Consider the following 15,057-nt stretch of genomic DNA (forward strand, 5'->3'; position numbering starts at 1 on the left):
AAGATGTACTATCGGGTAAATACTTGTTGAGATATGACCCTGATAGATAAAACAAGGTCAGTTCAGTTAAAAAAAAATCTACGGGACTTCCCTGGTGGTGCAGTGGTTAAGAATCCGCCTGCCAATGCAGGGGACACGGGTTCGATCCCTGCTCCGGGAAGATACCACATGCCACGGAGCAACTAAGCCCGTGCACCACAACTACTGAGCCTGCACTCTAGACCCCGCAAGCCACAACTACTGAGCCCGCGTGCCACAACTACTGAAGCCCGCGCACCTAGAGCCCATGCTCCGCAGCAAAAGAAGCCACCGCAATAAGAAGCCCGTACACCGCAACGAAGAGTAGCCCCCACTCGCCGCAACTACAGAAAGCCCGCGTGCAGCAACGAAGACCCAACACAGCCAAAAATTAAAAAACAAAAAAAACAAAAAAACAACTATAATTTTAGGAATTTGTAAAGAGTATCATTTTAGACATCACAGAAAAATGGCAGAAGAAAATTCATGGACAGGTGGATCTGTCGTTGTTCCTCCAGTCACAGAGAAAGCCACCTCATTTGTTTCCCAGGACCAACAAAAGGTCGATAGGTTCCATCTTAAATGGTCTTTGAGGTTCACCCCTTACTGGGAAAAAATTAACTCAATGTTTCCTTTTCAAGTTGAAAGGGAAAAAATAAAATTTTGTTCTTAAAATGTTTTCAAAAAGGATTAAAGAAAAGGAACTGAAACAGACACTGCTTACCAGAGTTATATAAAACCTAATACTGTAACATGCAAATATCAAGAAAACAAACTGGGTGACATTAATTGATTTTAAAGAATGATTCAACATTTGGCATTATGCCCTGCCTTGTATACATAATTTCCTTTTTCCTCCCCTCCCTTGAGTCAGGAAGTGTGTTCTTAAGGCATCTGTATTTTTTAAAATGTTTTTAATGTCAGAAAATATTGTTGAAGCTCAAAATAAAATATTTAAATATTCCTTAGTAAAAGCCAATAAATAAGTATTTTCTACTCATGGATATGTAACCATTTTTTGGCCTATCATAAAAAAAAAAGACCTGACAAATGAAATTATAAGATTTTATTTACCTCTTAAATATAATCCAAAAGTAAAGTAAATAAAGCATCGCTTTCTATATAGATAATTATAGTTCAATAATATACTTTTTAATTTTAAAAAGATATGTTAATTTTTTTTGATGATCAAGATACATAAAAATTATTTGGCTGTGACACATAATTAGTCTTGTTATTCAAGCTGTGGTGAGAAACCACATTTTAATTTATTCTAGATTACAATTTGACCAAATCCAATTTACTTGATTTGCTAATGAATAATACGTTCAGAATTTTTCATTTAGCCAAATTCTTTAAGAGAGTATTCTAGGCCAGCTTCTTTTTTTTTTTTTTTCTAGGCCAGCTTCTTGAATCTATGTTTGAGAAAACAGCTTTGCTGGTTCTCCATACTAATATTTTCAATAACTGCTGGAAAGAGCACTGAGTTTTCTCCCAATTGGGAATCCCAATCAACAAATTTAATTCCCTTTAAAGAGCAACAGGATAGCACAATTCTCATGGCAAAATATCAAGTAGATTTTGGCAGGATTTTAGATTAAATACAATGCAAATTATCATTCACTAAGCACATTTTAACAAAGTTACGCTTTGAAAACCGTGCCTACTGTAAGATAAAATTACTTGCTTAAAGCTAAATATAATTGATTAAAAACTTCAAATTTCTAAAAGAACCAATTTCAACAAAAATCAGTTTTTAAGTTCTTGACTGTTTAAAATAACACATTCTCCTACTCATCAAAATGTTGCTTACATTGTTATTACATAGTAATCTCCTAAATATTAGTAAGTTCACAATTTTGTTCACGCCTAGTTCAATACTGAGAGTTACAGTCATCTGTTTTATTATACAAAATTACAAACACTAACAAGATTAAAAATTACTTTAGCACTAAAAAGGCAATGTAAAATAAGTTTACAAAATACACAGAGTTGAAATAGATAATATAAATAGCTGGCTTACTTTTAGTAGACAGAAATATTATTCTTTAAATGTTCTATAAGAACTGGTTTTGAATTTTGAAAAGCTTCTTAAAAGAACATATAAAGTGAAATAATTGTTTAATTAGTATAATTATACTTAGCTCTAATCGAAACATTTTAGTCTTTAAAGAAGTTGAACAAAGCTTACCTGTATAGAGCGAACACGAAAAGACAGAAATTTAAACATGGCTATGAAACCATGATGGTGATAAAGAATTTCTAACGGTAAAACTTAAGTTAGAAAGGGAAGGCCAAGCCCCTGCAAAGTTTTCCCCTACCAGCTGTTCCGGCAATTAGAAAATTTCCTGTCAGGCGGGTCCTGAAATGCTAGAGAAAGAGGCATGACAATTTTCCTGTGGTAAAAGAAAGGAGAAACGTAATGGCGAGGGCACTAATGTAGCTGATAGGTAGAGAGGCCAGAACAGGAAACCAAAACAGATTTGCTGATAGCAAAATCCTGTTGAAATGTTCGTACTCCTGGTTCCCAGAAATCCAGACAATTTTCACAACCCGTGAAACGAACATTATTTTATTTCAGAATCCTGAGATATGCTGGTATTTCTTAACTATACGACACTTTAAAAGCAACTGAAACTAGTCAGCACAATCAAAATAACAAGTCATCAATTCACATGTGAAATTTTACCCTTCGTAATGTTTATACACACACTCCAAAGGGCAGTTTCAAGACTATTTTAAGGTTATATATAGACATGTCATGGGTGTTCCCTGTCAATGAGGAAGAGTTTCCGAACTACGGGAAGAAAATGACCACATGCAAGAAGCTTTTTGATTGTGATGTAAGGACAAATTCTTCCTGTCTTCAATGAAAGTGAATTACATCTAAATTCACATTGGCTATAAACATCAATTATCAACCAGGTTAAAGACGTCAAAGCCCACAGTTAAAACTCACATTCCTAGCTGATAAAATCTAAATTAAAAAAAGTCCACTCCCTGGGCTATTAGTGAGCAAAAGGAACATTTACTGAAGAAGTCAACCTGGAAAAGAAGGAGGGGTCAAGCTACCAGACAATCCCTTACTCCATTTCATCCTCTAATAGCTTCCAGAAGTTATTCTAAGGTATTTTTGCTTTGGGAAATATTTTTGAAAGTATGCCAATATTCAGAACATGATCACTGAGATAGCGGCATTTAAACAAAACCAAAGGACAGAAGCATCGAGAGCTGTGGGAAAATACTTTATTTAACGTACACAATCTATGTGGAACCAATAAAACCCTCAAATGTTAATCTACATACCCTATACGAATTTAATAAAATCACTGAATTTTCAAAACCTGAAGAGCCTCTAAAAATCACCAAGCTTGCTCCAAGCTTGAAGAACTATGATCAAGGCAGGCACGTATTTGATGACGGAGCTATCTATCATGGGAGCTCAGTGCTGCTGTCCTGTATTGAGCAAACATTAGAGGGTCCATTAGGTGCTACAGGTACCATGGGAAAGGCCAGGGCTCTTCCTGCTAGATCAAATTTTTATGGCAATGTTCTATAAATGACCTAACGCAAGTTGAAGAATAAAAAAAAAACCTGCTTGGGACTTCCCTGGTGGCGCAGTGGTTAAGAATCCACCTGCCAATGCAGGGGACACGGGTTCGAGCCCTGGTCTGGGAAGATCCCACATGCCGTGGAGCAACTAAGCCCGTGCGCCACAACTACTGAGCCTGCGCTCTAGAGCCTGTGAGCCACAAATGCTGAGCCGACGTGCCACAACTACGGAAGCCCGTGCGCCTACAGCCCGTGCTCCGCAACAAGAGAAGCCACCGCAATGAGAAGCCCACACACCACAAGGAAGAGTAGCTCCCGCTCGCCGCAACTAGAGAAAGCCTGCACACAGCTACGAAAACCCAACGCAGCCAATAAATAAATAAACAAACAAACAAATAAATAAATTTATTCAAAAAAAAGACTGTCAAGAAGAGGCAAACATCATGGTTACTACAGAACCAATTAAGGGGTACAAAATAAAACAGGAGTGTCTCTGTACAGAGTAGTCATCAATTTTACTCAAGTAATACTTAAGAACAGAAGCAACCAAATAACCTTTTTTGAATTTGAAGGATTAGTCTAAATTGGCTTTAATGACTAGTGATGCTCAGGTTAACAATTCACATTTTACTGTGAGTTATGCTTTTTAATATTACCCCTAAAAAATGAAGCAATATTTCAGATACCAAAATCTGAACTAAGTCTCCCTCAGATGAAATGATACCTTAATTAAAACAGCATGGTACTGCTGTATAAAAGATAAGCAGAGTGACAGAAAAGAATGTGACACTTTACATCTGAGGGAGATGTTAGGCTATCTGGCTACCTGTTCAGCAAATGCAAGCCATAAAGGAAAACACTGATATAGGTTTGATTATAAAATTCAAAAACTCCTCTACGTCAAAAAGCACCATAAACAAAGTTAAAAGACTAGCTCACATGATTAGAATCCCTTATATACAAGATATCACTGAGCAACTGCTTTACTTGGGTGTCAGCTATCTCCGAACCAGAACGAACCCGTATCTCATTATAAGCAGTTGAAACACTGAAAAATGCCTCAGTGTTCCTTTTGTGTGTGCTCAAATATCCATACCATGTCTAAGTATCAGAGGTATCCCAGGAGTCTTGTCAGGCTTAGAAATATTTTGGCAGTAAACCCCAGTGTCTATGAGAAATGTTTGGATATTTTGTCAATTTTGTATGAGTACAGAAGGGACATTGCTTATGGCATTTATTAGTATTTAAGCACAACCCACTGTCCCTATCAGATTAAGCTTCAGAACAGGCAAACAGCACATAGGAGGAACTCAAATAATGGCTGCACAATTGAGTATCATATACTGAAATCTGAAATGGACACTACTTGTGTGGTTGTGCACATGAAACCAGATATTATTGTTGATATTTTCCTGCCTCTAACCTTTTTCCTGCCTCTAACTTTTAACTATCTTTAAATTTCTCTTATTAAATTTTCAGCTAGTTTTTCATTTTTGTCTTATTGGTTTTATCATTTGCCTTACTATTTGAAAAGTAATTTTATTATAAAAACTATGCATGTCCAGTATAGAAAACTTAAATAATAAAGATAAACAAAAAGGAGAAAAACAAAAGAGGGAAAAAATCCACTATGTTGGTGCTTTCTAGTCTTTTTCTGTATATACACACATATACACATGGACCATAGCACACATATTATCACTTTTTTCTCTGTAGAGGGCCAGAAAGTAAATGTTTTTGACTTTGCAGGCCATATTGGTCTCTGTCAACACTGCCACTGCAGCGTGAAGAGGAATGGGTGAGGTTGTGTTCCAATAAAACTTCATTTACAAAAATATGGGGCAGGTCTCAGGTACAGTTTGCTGATCCCTACTTTCTATTATTAAATCATCCTCAATGCATTATTAATGACTGCAGAGCATTCTACTATACTAATCCCCTATTGTTGGGTATTTGATCTTCTATATCACTGGGATGTCCCCATCTTTTGTGCACATTCACAATTTATTAGAAATAATTTCTGGAAGTGGCACTGTATTTCTAGAGGTAGAGTATGCAGCATTTTAATGTTTCTTGATCCTAACGTATTTGCCAAGTTGTCCTCCGGGAAGAACCTAAAAAATAATGAGAGAACCACACCAAGACCTCAGGCAGGGGTAAACTACAGCCAGGCAGGACCAGTCAAGGGCTAAATCTGGTCATGCCCATGTCTATTTACATAAGAGCTCCTGCTGGTTTTTTCCCTACATAATGGCTACAGCTGACTTGAGTAGCTGCCACAGAGCCTAAAATATTTACTACCCAGCCCTTTATAAACAAAGTTTGCTGACTCATGGTCTTGAGTCCTCCAACAGAATGAGCAGCAAATGCAAAAGCCCTGAGATTAGGAATCGGCTTAATGAATTCAAAGCACAAAGGAAAGACCTTGGTGGCTAGAATGTGGTGAACACCAAGGAAAGAGAAGGAAATGGGGAAGTAGGTTCGGGCCACATTAAGCAGGGCCTTACAGACTATCAAGAAGTTTGGATTTGGATTTGATTTCAAGTGTAATGGGAAGCTAACCTTCCTCATTTTAGGCAGCGGCATCAATACCAATCTCCCAAACCTGTAAGTCCTTTCGGGCTTTTTCCTTTCTAATCTAACTTCCTTCCCTTCATATTTAATCCATCAATAAATTCTACTGATTTTATCTCTGAAATAAATCTCAAATCTGTCTATTTCTATTTTCTCTGACACTGTCAGTACAAACCATTATCATCTAGTGCCATCTAACTGGTTTTCCTCCTTCCAAATTTTTCCTGTGCAATCCTTTCTCTTCATGGCAGCCAGAATAATTTTAAAACAGAAATCAGGCTTGGTCGTACCCCTACCTCACATTCTTCAATGGCTTCCCATCCCAGAATAAAACTCAAATTTCTCATAGTCTATGGAACATAAAGCAAACACTAATAAATGCTACCTTGATCCTGACTTGGGAATATATTCAGTAAATCATTCAAATATGATATCAATATTTGGTTTTAGACATATTTTAATCATTAATATCAGACTACTTCCTCTTCACTAAAAGAAGAATGAATATTCAATATTATAAAATGTCTTTTTATTATCTATTAATATAAACTTAGTTTCTCTCCTTTGACCTACTGATTTGATAGATCAATAGATGTCCTAATATGCTTGTATTCCTAGGAAAATTCCATAGTTTTAATATGTCTGTATTTGATTTGTAAATTTTTAAAAGGATTTTTGTATCTGTATTCATAAAGTGGCACAGTTTCCTTTTCTGTGTTAACTTTCATGTTCAGGGCTATGCTAACTTTATAAAACGGACTAGAAGGCGATACAATTTTTTCCTATGCTTTAGGATAATCTATTTCTTGAAAGTTTCCAAGATTTCTCCTACTGGGGCCTGGGGCCTGGCACTGTAGTGGTGGGGGACGAGGGGATGTTTGTGGCGGTACGTGTTCTTTAATAACTTAAATTTCTCCCTTGCTATTGGTAAAGTCATAGTTTTTCTATTCCTTCCTAAATGATATCGTTTAGATTTTCTTAGAAAACCACATATTTCAGCAAGACTTACATATCAGTATAGAGATATATTTAGTATACTATTATGTTTTTTAAATCAAATTTAAGGAAAATTTCTAGCGTATCTAAAAGTAGACTGAATAGTATAACAAACCCTCATGAACCCACCACTCAACTATAACAATTATCAACTCATGGCCAATCTTGCTTCATATACTCACTGCCCCCCACTCTCATAATTACTTTGAAGCAAATCCTAGACATTATATCATTTCATCTGTAAATATTTCAGTTATTATGATATTTTAATCTCCTTCCTATCTGTGGTTATATACTGTTTTGCTTTCCTAATGTTGTGCATTTGCTTTTTTTATTTTTCCTGTTTTCTAATTCACTGATTTTGGAATTTAAATTTAAATCCTTTCTCTTGCTATTTATGGGTTTACTTTGTAGTTCTTTTTCTAGCTTCTTTCACTGAATCCTTAGTTCCTTTATTTGAGTTCTCATTTATTAATAAATTTTTCTTTCAAGTATAATTCTGACAATATCATATAAGATACTACTATATGCTAAGAACCATGCTTTACATGAAATTACTTCAGTTAATTCTCACCACAATGAGATAAGTAAATACTATTATCCACACTACAGATGAAGAAACTAAGGCTTAGAAAGAAGTTAAGGAACCTGCTGCCCAAGTTCCCACAGTTTGGAAGTGGGAATGGCTGTGACGTTGGTGGGAGCATAGACAGGCAATTCTATCTGGGGAAGGAGCATGTATATGTATGGCCAGTGGCTGACTTAGGTCAGAAGCCAGGAGGTGTTAAACCTTTTGATAAGACCCTGAAGGAAGACAGCTCAATAGAGGGTCCATAGCAGAGTTTCTGAACACTTTTTCTACACCATACGTTATATTTGTCTGGCGAAACCCAAACCTTGGTCAAACCCAATTATCAACCATCTTCATGACTCCATGATGGCTGAACCCTGCTGGAGAAAAATAAACTGCTATAATAAAAACTTAAAATTAACATGTTCTTAACCAATTCCTTCAGGTACAGTTTTTTTTGTATGAATCAATTTTTCAGACACTAAAGGGTTTAATATCTAAGGATTTCCATTTAAGTACAGGAGAATTATTCTGTAGCACACATCCATCAGTAGATAATGTTATAAAGTGCTATGGTTCTAAGGTTTTAAATCAGAGATGGGAAATAAGTTTTATGATCATCAACCTGAACCAAATGGTAGTGGCTTCCTAGAGCGCTGAGAGGGGTTGCTTCTAAGGCCCTGTGTCAATGGAAAGCACGCTATATTCCACTCACAATATCTCCCCTGAGCATGACGAGAGGGCGAGGGGGCAGCACCACCGATGTCCCAGCTGGAATCTTGCAGTCAGCAGCAATACACCCTAGGTGGTATTGCTGGTCACCCTATTCACACATTTTTTTTCCTGCTTAGCCTGGAGTTCTTTTTTTTTTTTTTAATAATTTTTTTTCCCCTCTTTCTATTTATTTATTTATTTTTGGCTGCGTTGGGTCTTCGTTGCTGCATGCAGGCTTTTTCTAGTTGCAGCGAGCGGGGGCTACTCTTTGTTGCAGTGTGCGGGCTTCTCATTGCGGTGGCTTCTCTTGTTGAGGAGCACGGGCTCTAGGCACGCAGGTTTCAGTAGTTGTGGCACGCGGGCTTCAGTAGTTGTGGCTCACGGGCTCTAGAGTGCAGGCTCAGTAGTTGTGGCGCACGGGCTTAGTTGCTCCGTGGCACGTGGGATCTTCCCGGCCCAGGGCTCGAACCCGTGTCCCCTGCACTGGCAGGTGGATTCTTAACCACTGCGCCACCAGGGAAGCCCTGGAGTTCTTTTTACTTAGTCATTTTTGTCTAAAATGGTTAAATTAAGAGACTCATTTAAGTACAGGAGTTACAACTTTCAATACACCAGTATTTCAGGTTGACTCAATAAACTATTCATACTTCAAGAGAACTTAGATGAATTTTCTTTCTTTCCAATTATGGTTTAGATCAGTCAAATTGAAAAAATGGGTACTGTGATAAGTAGACTAGAGCAGAGGAGAAGCAAATTTGGATCACAGGGATCATATGAGTTAGGCAAGCCACGATTTTTTTTAAAAAGGGGGTATTTTTTTTTAAAAGCTCTTAGGGGTGGAGAAAAGGGACACTAGAAATAAAAAATAGCCCTGAAAGAGGGCCAAAAATGTAGTAAAGGAAAACTTACATGCTTGGAAATTTTGCCTATTATACACATACTCTATTTAATGCCACCATGCAGTGCTAATTATAATGCTATTTAATCTCGGAAATATTTTCCTAAGTGGTATATACTTAAATCTACTAGAGCATATCTTCTCCATGCTCTAAGTGCTAAAATATACTTTCAGCTAATGAGAGTTAGAAAAACAGACAATACTCTACATAATTAGTAAGTGTCATTAGTGTATCACTCCACAAATGTTCCCTGCCAATGAGCAAGCACTCTACTGTACTTTCCTGTTTTGAGTGGGTTCTTCGCTGTCTATTGTCTACTCCTCTAGGATTTCTCGTTTTCTTTTTTAAATTTATTTATTAATTTTACTTATTCTTGGCTGCCTTGGGTCTTTGCTGCTGCACACGGGCTTTCTCTAGTTGTGGCGAGCGGGGGATACTCTTCGTTGCAGTGAGCGGGCTTCTCGTTGCGGTAGCTTCTCTTGTTGTGGAGCACAGCCTCTAGGTGCGCGGGCTTCAGTAGTTGGAGCTCACAGGCTCAGTAGTTGCGGCACACAGGCCCTAGAGCATGCGAGCTTCAGGAGTTGCAGTGCGTGGGCTCAGGAGTTGCAGCACGCGGGCTCTAGAGCGCAGGCTCAGTAGTTGTGGCGCACGGGCTTAGTTGCTCTGCGGCATGTGGGATCTTCCCAGACCAGGGATTGAACCCATGTCCCCTGCATTGGCAGGCGGATTCTTAACCAGTGCGCTACCAGGGAAGTCCAGAGCTTCTCTTTCTGTAGTTTATTTTGTGTTTAACCTGTGATGACTGCAAGAGTTATGCAAGTGTGTGCTGGACTCACAGCTATGAGTATCATTTTGGATGTTCAAATGCAAGTTTTAAGGGAGCTTGAGGGAACCTTCAAAGAAATGGAGGAAACCAGCAGACAACAGGGAACTGGTGAAATTCCCTGGATATTGTGAAGGCTGTCATACAAATCACTGCTGCCTTAGGGTTACTATATGAACAGTAGCTACGGCATGCGTAGCAGTTGGAAGAAACTACTGCTAAAGGCCCATCAGGAGATTTGAAAAGAATGGGGCACTGCTGGTGTACTCCTGCCTGTGACCTTTATAGGGGTGCTGCTCTTTAACTTGGCATCCAAGGTCATCTACGAGCTATCTCCATTTTATCTTTTTAAACCGCTACTACTTTTAACAAGCTTTCTCCAATTCCTTGTTTTTTAATTAATTAATTAATTAATTATTTTTTTTGGCCGCATTGGGTCTTTGTTGCTGCGTGCGGCCCTCTCTAGTTTGCGGCGAGCAGGGTCTACTCTTCATCACGTTGCGCGGGCTTCTCATTGCGGTGGCTTCTCTTGTTGCGGAGCTCAGGCTCTAGGCGAGTGGGCTTCAGTAGTTGTGGCTCGCGGGCTCTAGAGCACAGGCTCAGTAGTTGTGGCGCACGGGCTTAGTTGCTCCGCGGCATGTGGGATCTTCCCGGACCAGGGCTTGAACCCGTGTCCCCTGCATTGGCAGGCGGATTCTTAACCACTGTGCCACCAGGGAAGCCCAAGTTTTCTCCAATTCTTGACAACTGGATGTGACTCTGATACAAGAGCTACAAAGACTGCATTGATAAATATAGTGTTTAGGACTGTAGTAATATAATATTCACAAAGTTAATGTTATGAGTCATTAATGTATGCATGGTCATTAGAAATAAACAGTAAGGGGAACAGAAGGGTCAAAGGACCAAATTAAGAGAAAGTCAATTCACAGTTTTGTCTGAGGCCAGGCCTACTGTCAGCCAGAAAATTACTGGATACCACCCTAGTTCCTAAGAGGAACTAGGTGAATAGTCTGAGAGAGTAAGATCAGCATCTGGGAGGAAGAGGACAGGAAAATTAACACTTACTGGGCTCTTCCTTTGTGCTAGGTACTTATTTATGTCCTTTAATTCTCAAGCCTCAGAAGAACCTTTGCCTGCTACTGTAAGAACCATTAAGAGAATTATTTCCCCACTAAGCAAGAAACTGCTTTAATGATTCTTGGATGATTATGGAGACCTAAACAGCCCAGACTCCCTATTTCCTCTGCATGGATCATCAGAGCATGGAGTCCTCTGGCCAGCTGAGAAAGGATAGAAAATTCTGGAGTCCAGGAAGGTATCTTGGCTTGAGGCGCTATACAGCACCCTACCTTCTGCTATGAAGGCAGTCTCTCTCCCAGCCCTACCGGAATAACGGATAAAAATAATCAAGTCTCTCCAGCAGGGAACGGAGAAAACAAAATACACTGGCTGGAGCAAGTTAACTGGTGAGAAATTCAACTAATTATACATAAATATGAATTAACACGCAAACATTCCTGGGGAGGGAGATGGTGGAAGGTGATGACTAACTGTTATATTCTGGTATGGATCAATTTAATTAGATAAATTTCGTATACTTCATGAGTGGAAGAAATAAAAATTTTACTTCAGGTGCATAAAGACAAGAAAGGATTGAGCTTTCAGAAAGCCAGAAGAAAGGAAAACAGCATTAAATTCTAGAAGATGAAAGAAAAGCAGATCTAGGATATAGGAAGGAGGCAGATGGGAGGGCAAAGAACAAAGGGAAGAGAGGAAGAGATGAGGTGTGAAGAAGGGAGAAAAATCCAGACAGAATGAAATGGCTCTACCACAACTAGAAACCAGGAGACATGTTCAAGAGAAATCACAGGGTCAGCTCCATATGTCAAGAAGGTCTGAGTGAAGATTAAAGGGTCAAGTAACGATGCAAGGCTTATATAACAAAAAAGTTGCAGTACCCAGTGTTCTCGATACCCTTTCAGCTCTATTCATTGTTCCCTCTGGTATTTATATGATAGCTAATAACCTTATACTATTTTCTCCTGACTCAACAATTTCAGATATTACCTTTAGACATCCTATTATAGTTGACTTAACACTCATATCACACATTTTAGTTAAATCAATATTGAGTCTTTACAAATATTATGACTATGTAAACACTGTTCACTGCTTGAAGTAATATACTCTAGTTACATTTCTTGTGTACAATGTTTCTATTTTTGTTAAATTTATAGTTGCTTTGTTTTAAAACTTGCTTTCTTTTCCTTGCACCTATCTCAAATTCTTCTCACTCTGCCTCTCAAGTGGATTTTCAATACTCAAACCTACTGGACAATTCATAACTTCTTTTTTTTCCCCTGAAGACAGCCCTCCTGGAATCATCTGTCTGCTTCAATCTGGACTGAGTACTCTCTAAGCCTACTGAATGAACTAGTCTTCTGAAGCATCCTTTATTCATCATAATGGGAAGGAACTTTCTTCACTGTGCTTGTAAATGTTGGGTCTTTTGTTTCCTGAATCTCATGTCTTTCCTTTAGTTAATAACCTTCTACTGTTGGCAGAAGAAGGTATTCTTCTTCCAAAGAATAGGTACATGTCTGAAAATACCTTCGTTGAAAATCATTTTCACTAAGCATTTCAAAGGCACTGCTCCTTGACTTTTAACTTTCAATGTTGAAATGTCGTATATTATTCTTATACCCAGGCCTTTATTTTATAAATTTCTTTATTTTTTATTTTTGGCCGCGTTGGGTTTTCGTTGCTGTGCTTGGGCTCTCTAGTTGCGGCGAGCGGGGGCTACTCTCTGTTGCGGTGCGCGGGCTTCTCATTGTGGTGGCTTCTCTTGTGGCGGAGCATGGGCTCTAGGCACGCGGGCTTCAGTAGTTGTGGCACGAGGGCTCAGTAGTTGCGGCGCGCGGGCTCTAGAGCGCAGGCTCAGTAGTTGGGGCGCACGGGCTTAGTTGCTCCGTGGCATGTGGTATCTTCCCGGACCAGGGATCGAACCTGTGTGCCCTGCATTGGCAGGAGGATTCTTAACCACTGCGCCACCAGGGAAGTCCCCCAGGCCTTTATATATGGTATAAAAAAAATTTCTAAATGTTTGTCTTAGTGTGTTTGGGCTGCTATAACAGAATACCATAGACTGAGTTGCTTATAACAAACAGAAATTTATTTCTCACAATTCTATAGCCTGGGAAGTACAAGTCCAAGTTGCCAGCAGATTCGGTGTCTGGCGAGGATCTGTTTCCTTGTTCATGATAGCCGTCTTCTTGCTGTGTCTTCACAGGGCAGAAGGGGTGAGGGAGCTCTCTGGGGTCCATTTTATAAGGGCACTAATCCCATTTATGAGGGCTCTGCCCTTCTGACCTAACCACCTCCCAAAGGCCCCACTTTTAAACTTCATCACATTGGGGGTTGGGTTTCAACATACAAATTTTGAGGGAACACATCCAGCCCACAGCAAAACTTTGAGGATCTTCTCTTTATCCCTGGTGTTTTGATATTTCATAATAACAATCCTTCTTGAGTAGGGTGGTTCCTCTTCTTTTTATTTTATTTTATTTTTTTGGTTATTATTAACAGGCTTTCAGTAGGCTGTTTTAATCCGGAGACTCGTGGTCCTCATGTTGGGGGAAAAAAATTTTTTTTTTGGTATTTTAGTATTCTACCTAATCTAAGAGCACGATTAGCACTGTACCATTAAGAAAGAGAAAGTGCTCCCAATTAAAATGTGTCACACCTTCGATTATAACAAACATTCTGATTTCAGAGATATTAAGATGTGGGGGGGGAAACATGTATCTTATGGTATTTCTTTCCTAATTTCTTCCCCTCCATTTCCCCATTGTCTTTTTCTGGAATTCCTATTACGTAAATGTTAAATTGCTTCTCTTTCTTTTTCTCTCTTACTTTCTATTTGTCTTGTTCTATTTTGGGGGAAGTTTCCTCAATTTTAGCTTCTAAATATTCTACTAAAATATAAAATATTACTATCACATTTTTAATTTCTAAGAGTTTCTTCTTTTTCTGTTTTTTAAAAAGTAGCATTCTGGGCTTCCCTGGTGGCACAGAGGTTAAGAATCTGCCTGCCAATGCAGGGGATACGGGTTCGGGCTCTGGTCCGGGAAGATCCCATATGCTGCAGAGCAACTAAGCCCGTGCACCACAACTACTGAGCCTGCACTCTAAAGCCTGTGAGCCACAACTACTGAGCCCGCGTGCCACAACTACTGAAGCCTGCACGCCTAGGGCCCGTGCTCCGCAACAAGAGAAGCCACCGCAATGAGAAGCCCACGCACTGCAACAAAGAGTAGCCCCTGCTTGCCGCAATTAGAGAAAGCCCGCGCGCAGCAACGAAGACCCAATGCAGCCAAAAATAAATAAATAAATAAGAGTAGACTTAAAAAATAGCATTCTACTCTTGTTTTAGGAAATCAATTTCACCTCTTAGCACTCAAAGGATATTAATTTATTTTTTCTTTTTCCTGCATTGTCCGTTTCCCCCAAGATCTTATTCTTTCATGTTGGAATCCTTTCTCAAGTGTCTGGTGATATTTGGCTTTTAACTCATTTTTAAGAGTGAGGCACTACGAAGTGGACCAGATGTTGTGGAGCTTGTCAACTGGTAGGCTTTCCTGTAGGTTAAATGGCCAAGTAGCCAGCCTTTACATTGAAGATCTCCCAAATGTCAGTATCTGAAGGTCTTTTATCAGGGATCATTCAGTTTCTTCAGGAAAGACGACTCCACTCTCCTGTCTGGAGGATATGGTCCTGGTTGGTGAAATGGGGAGGGGAAGGGGATCATTTCACCATTGAGGAGTAGGCTTTCACTTGATCTCCCTGTTTCCAGCCCCGTGTCTCACCCCACTTCCTACTATACCTGGGGTTCCCCATGTATGGAGCCT

General features: G+C 39.2%; 1 protein-coding gene across 6 annotated transcripts in view; it reads right to left on the minus strand.

Moving 5' to 3' along the window:
• Nucleotides 1-15,057, minus strand: part of RPS6KA3 (ribosomal protein S6 kinase A3) — a 108,609-nt gene that overhangs the window by 59,701 nt on the left and 33,851 nt on the right. The window contains exon 1 of one of the 6 annotated variants that reach the window (XM_082447081.1): nt 2,210-2,613. The exons of the other annotated variants lie outside the window; for them this stretch is intronic. Within the exon in view, the coding sequence (XP_082303207.1) occupies nt 2,210-2,248 (39 nt within the window). The 5' untranslated portion in view covers nt 2,249-2,613. Of the gene's footprint in view, nt 1-2,209; nt 2,614-15,057 lie in introns of those variants that run through there. 6 annotated transcript variants of the gene reach the window in all.

The sequence above is a fragment of the Balaenoptera physalus genome (genome assembly GCF_965194825.1).
Source record: "Balaenoptera physalus genome assembly, chromosome: X".
In the NCBI taxonomy this organism is placed as follows: Eukaryota; Metazoa; Chordata; class Mammalia; order Artiodactyla; family Balaenopteridae; genus Balaenoptera; species Balaenoptera physalus.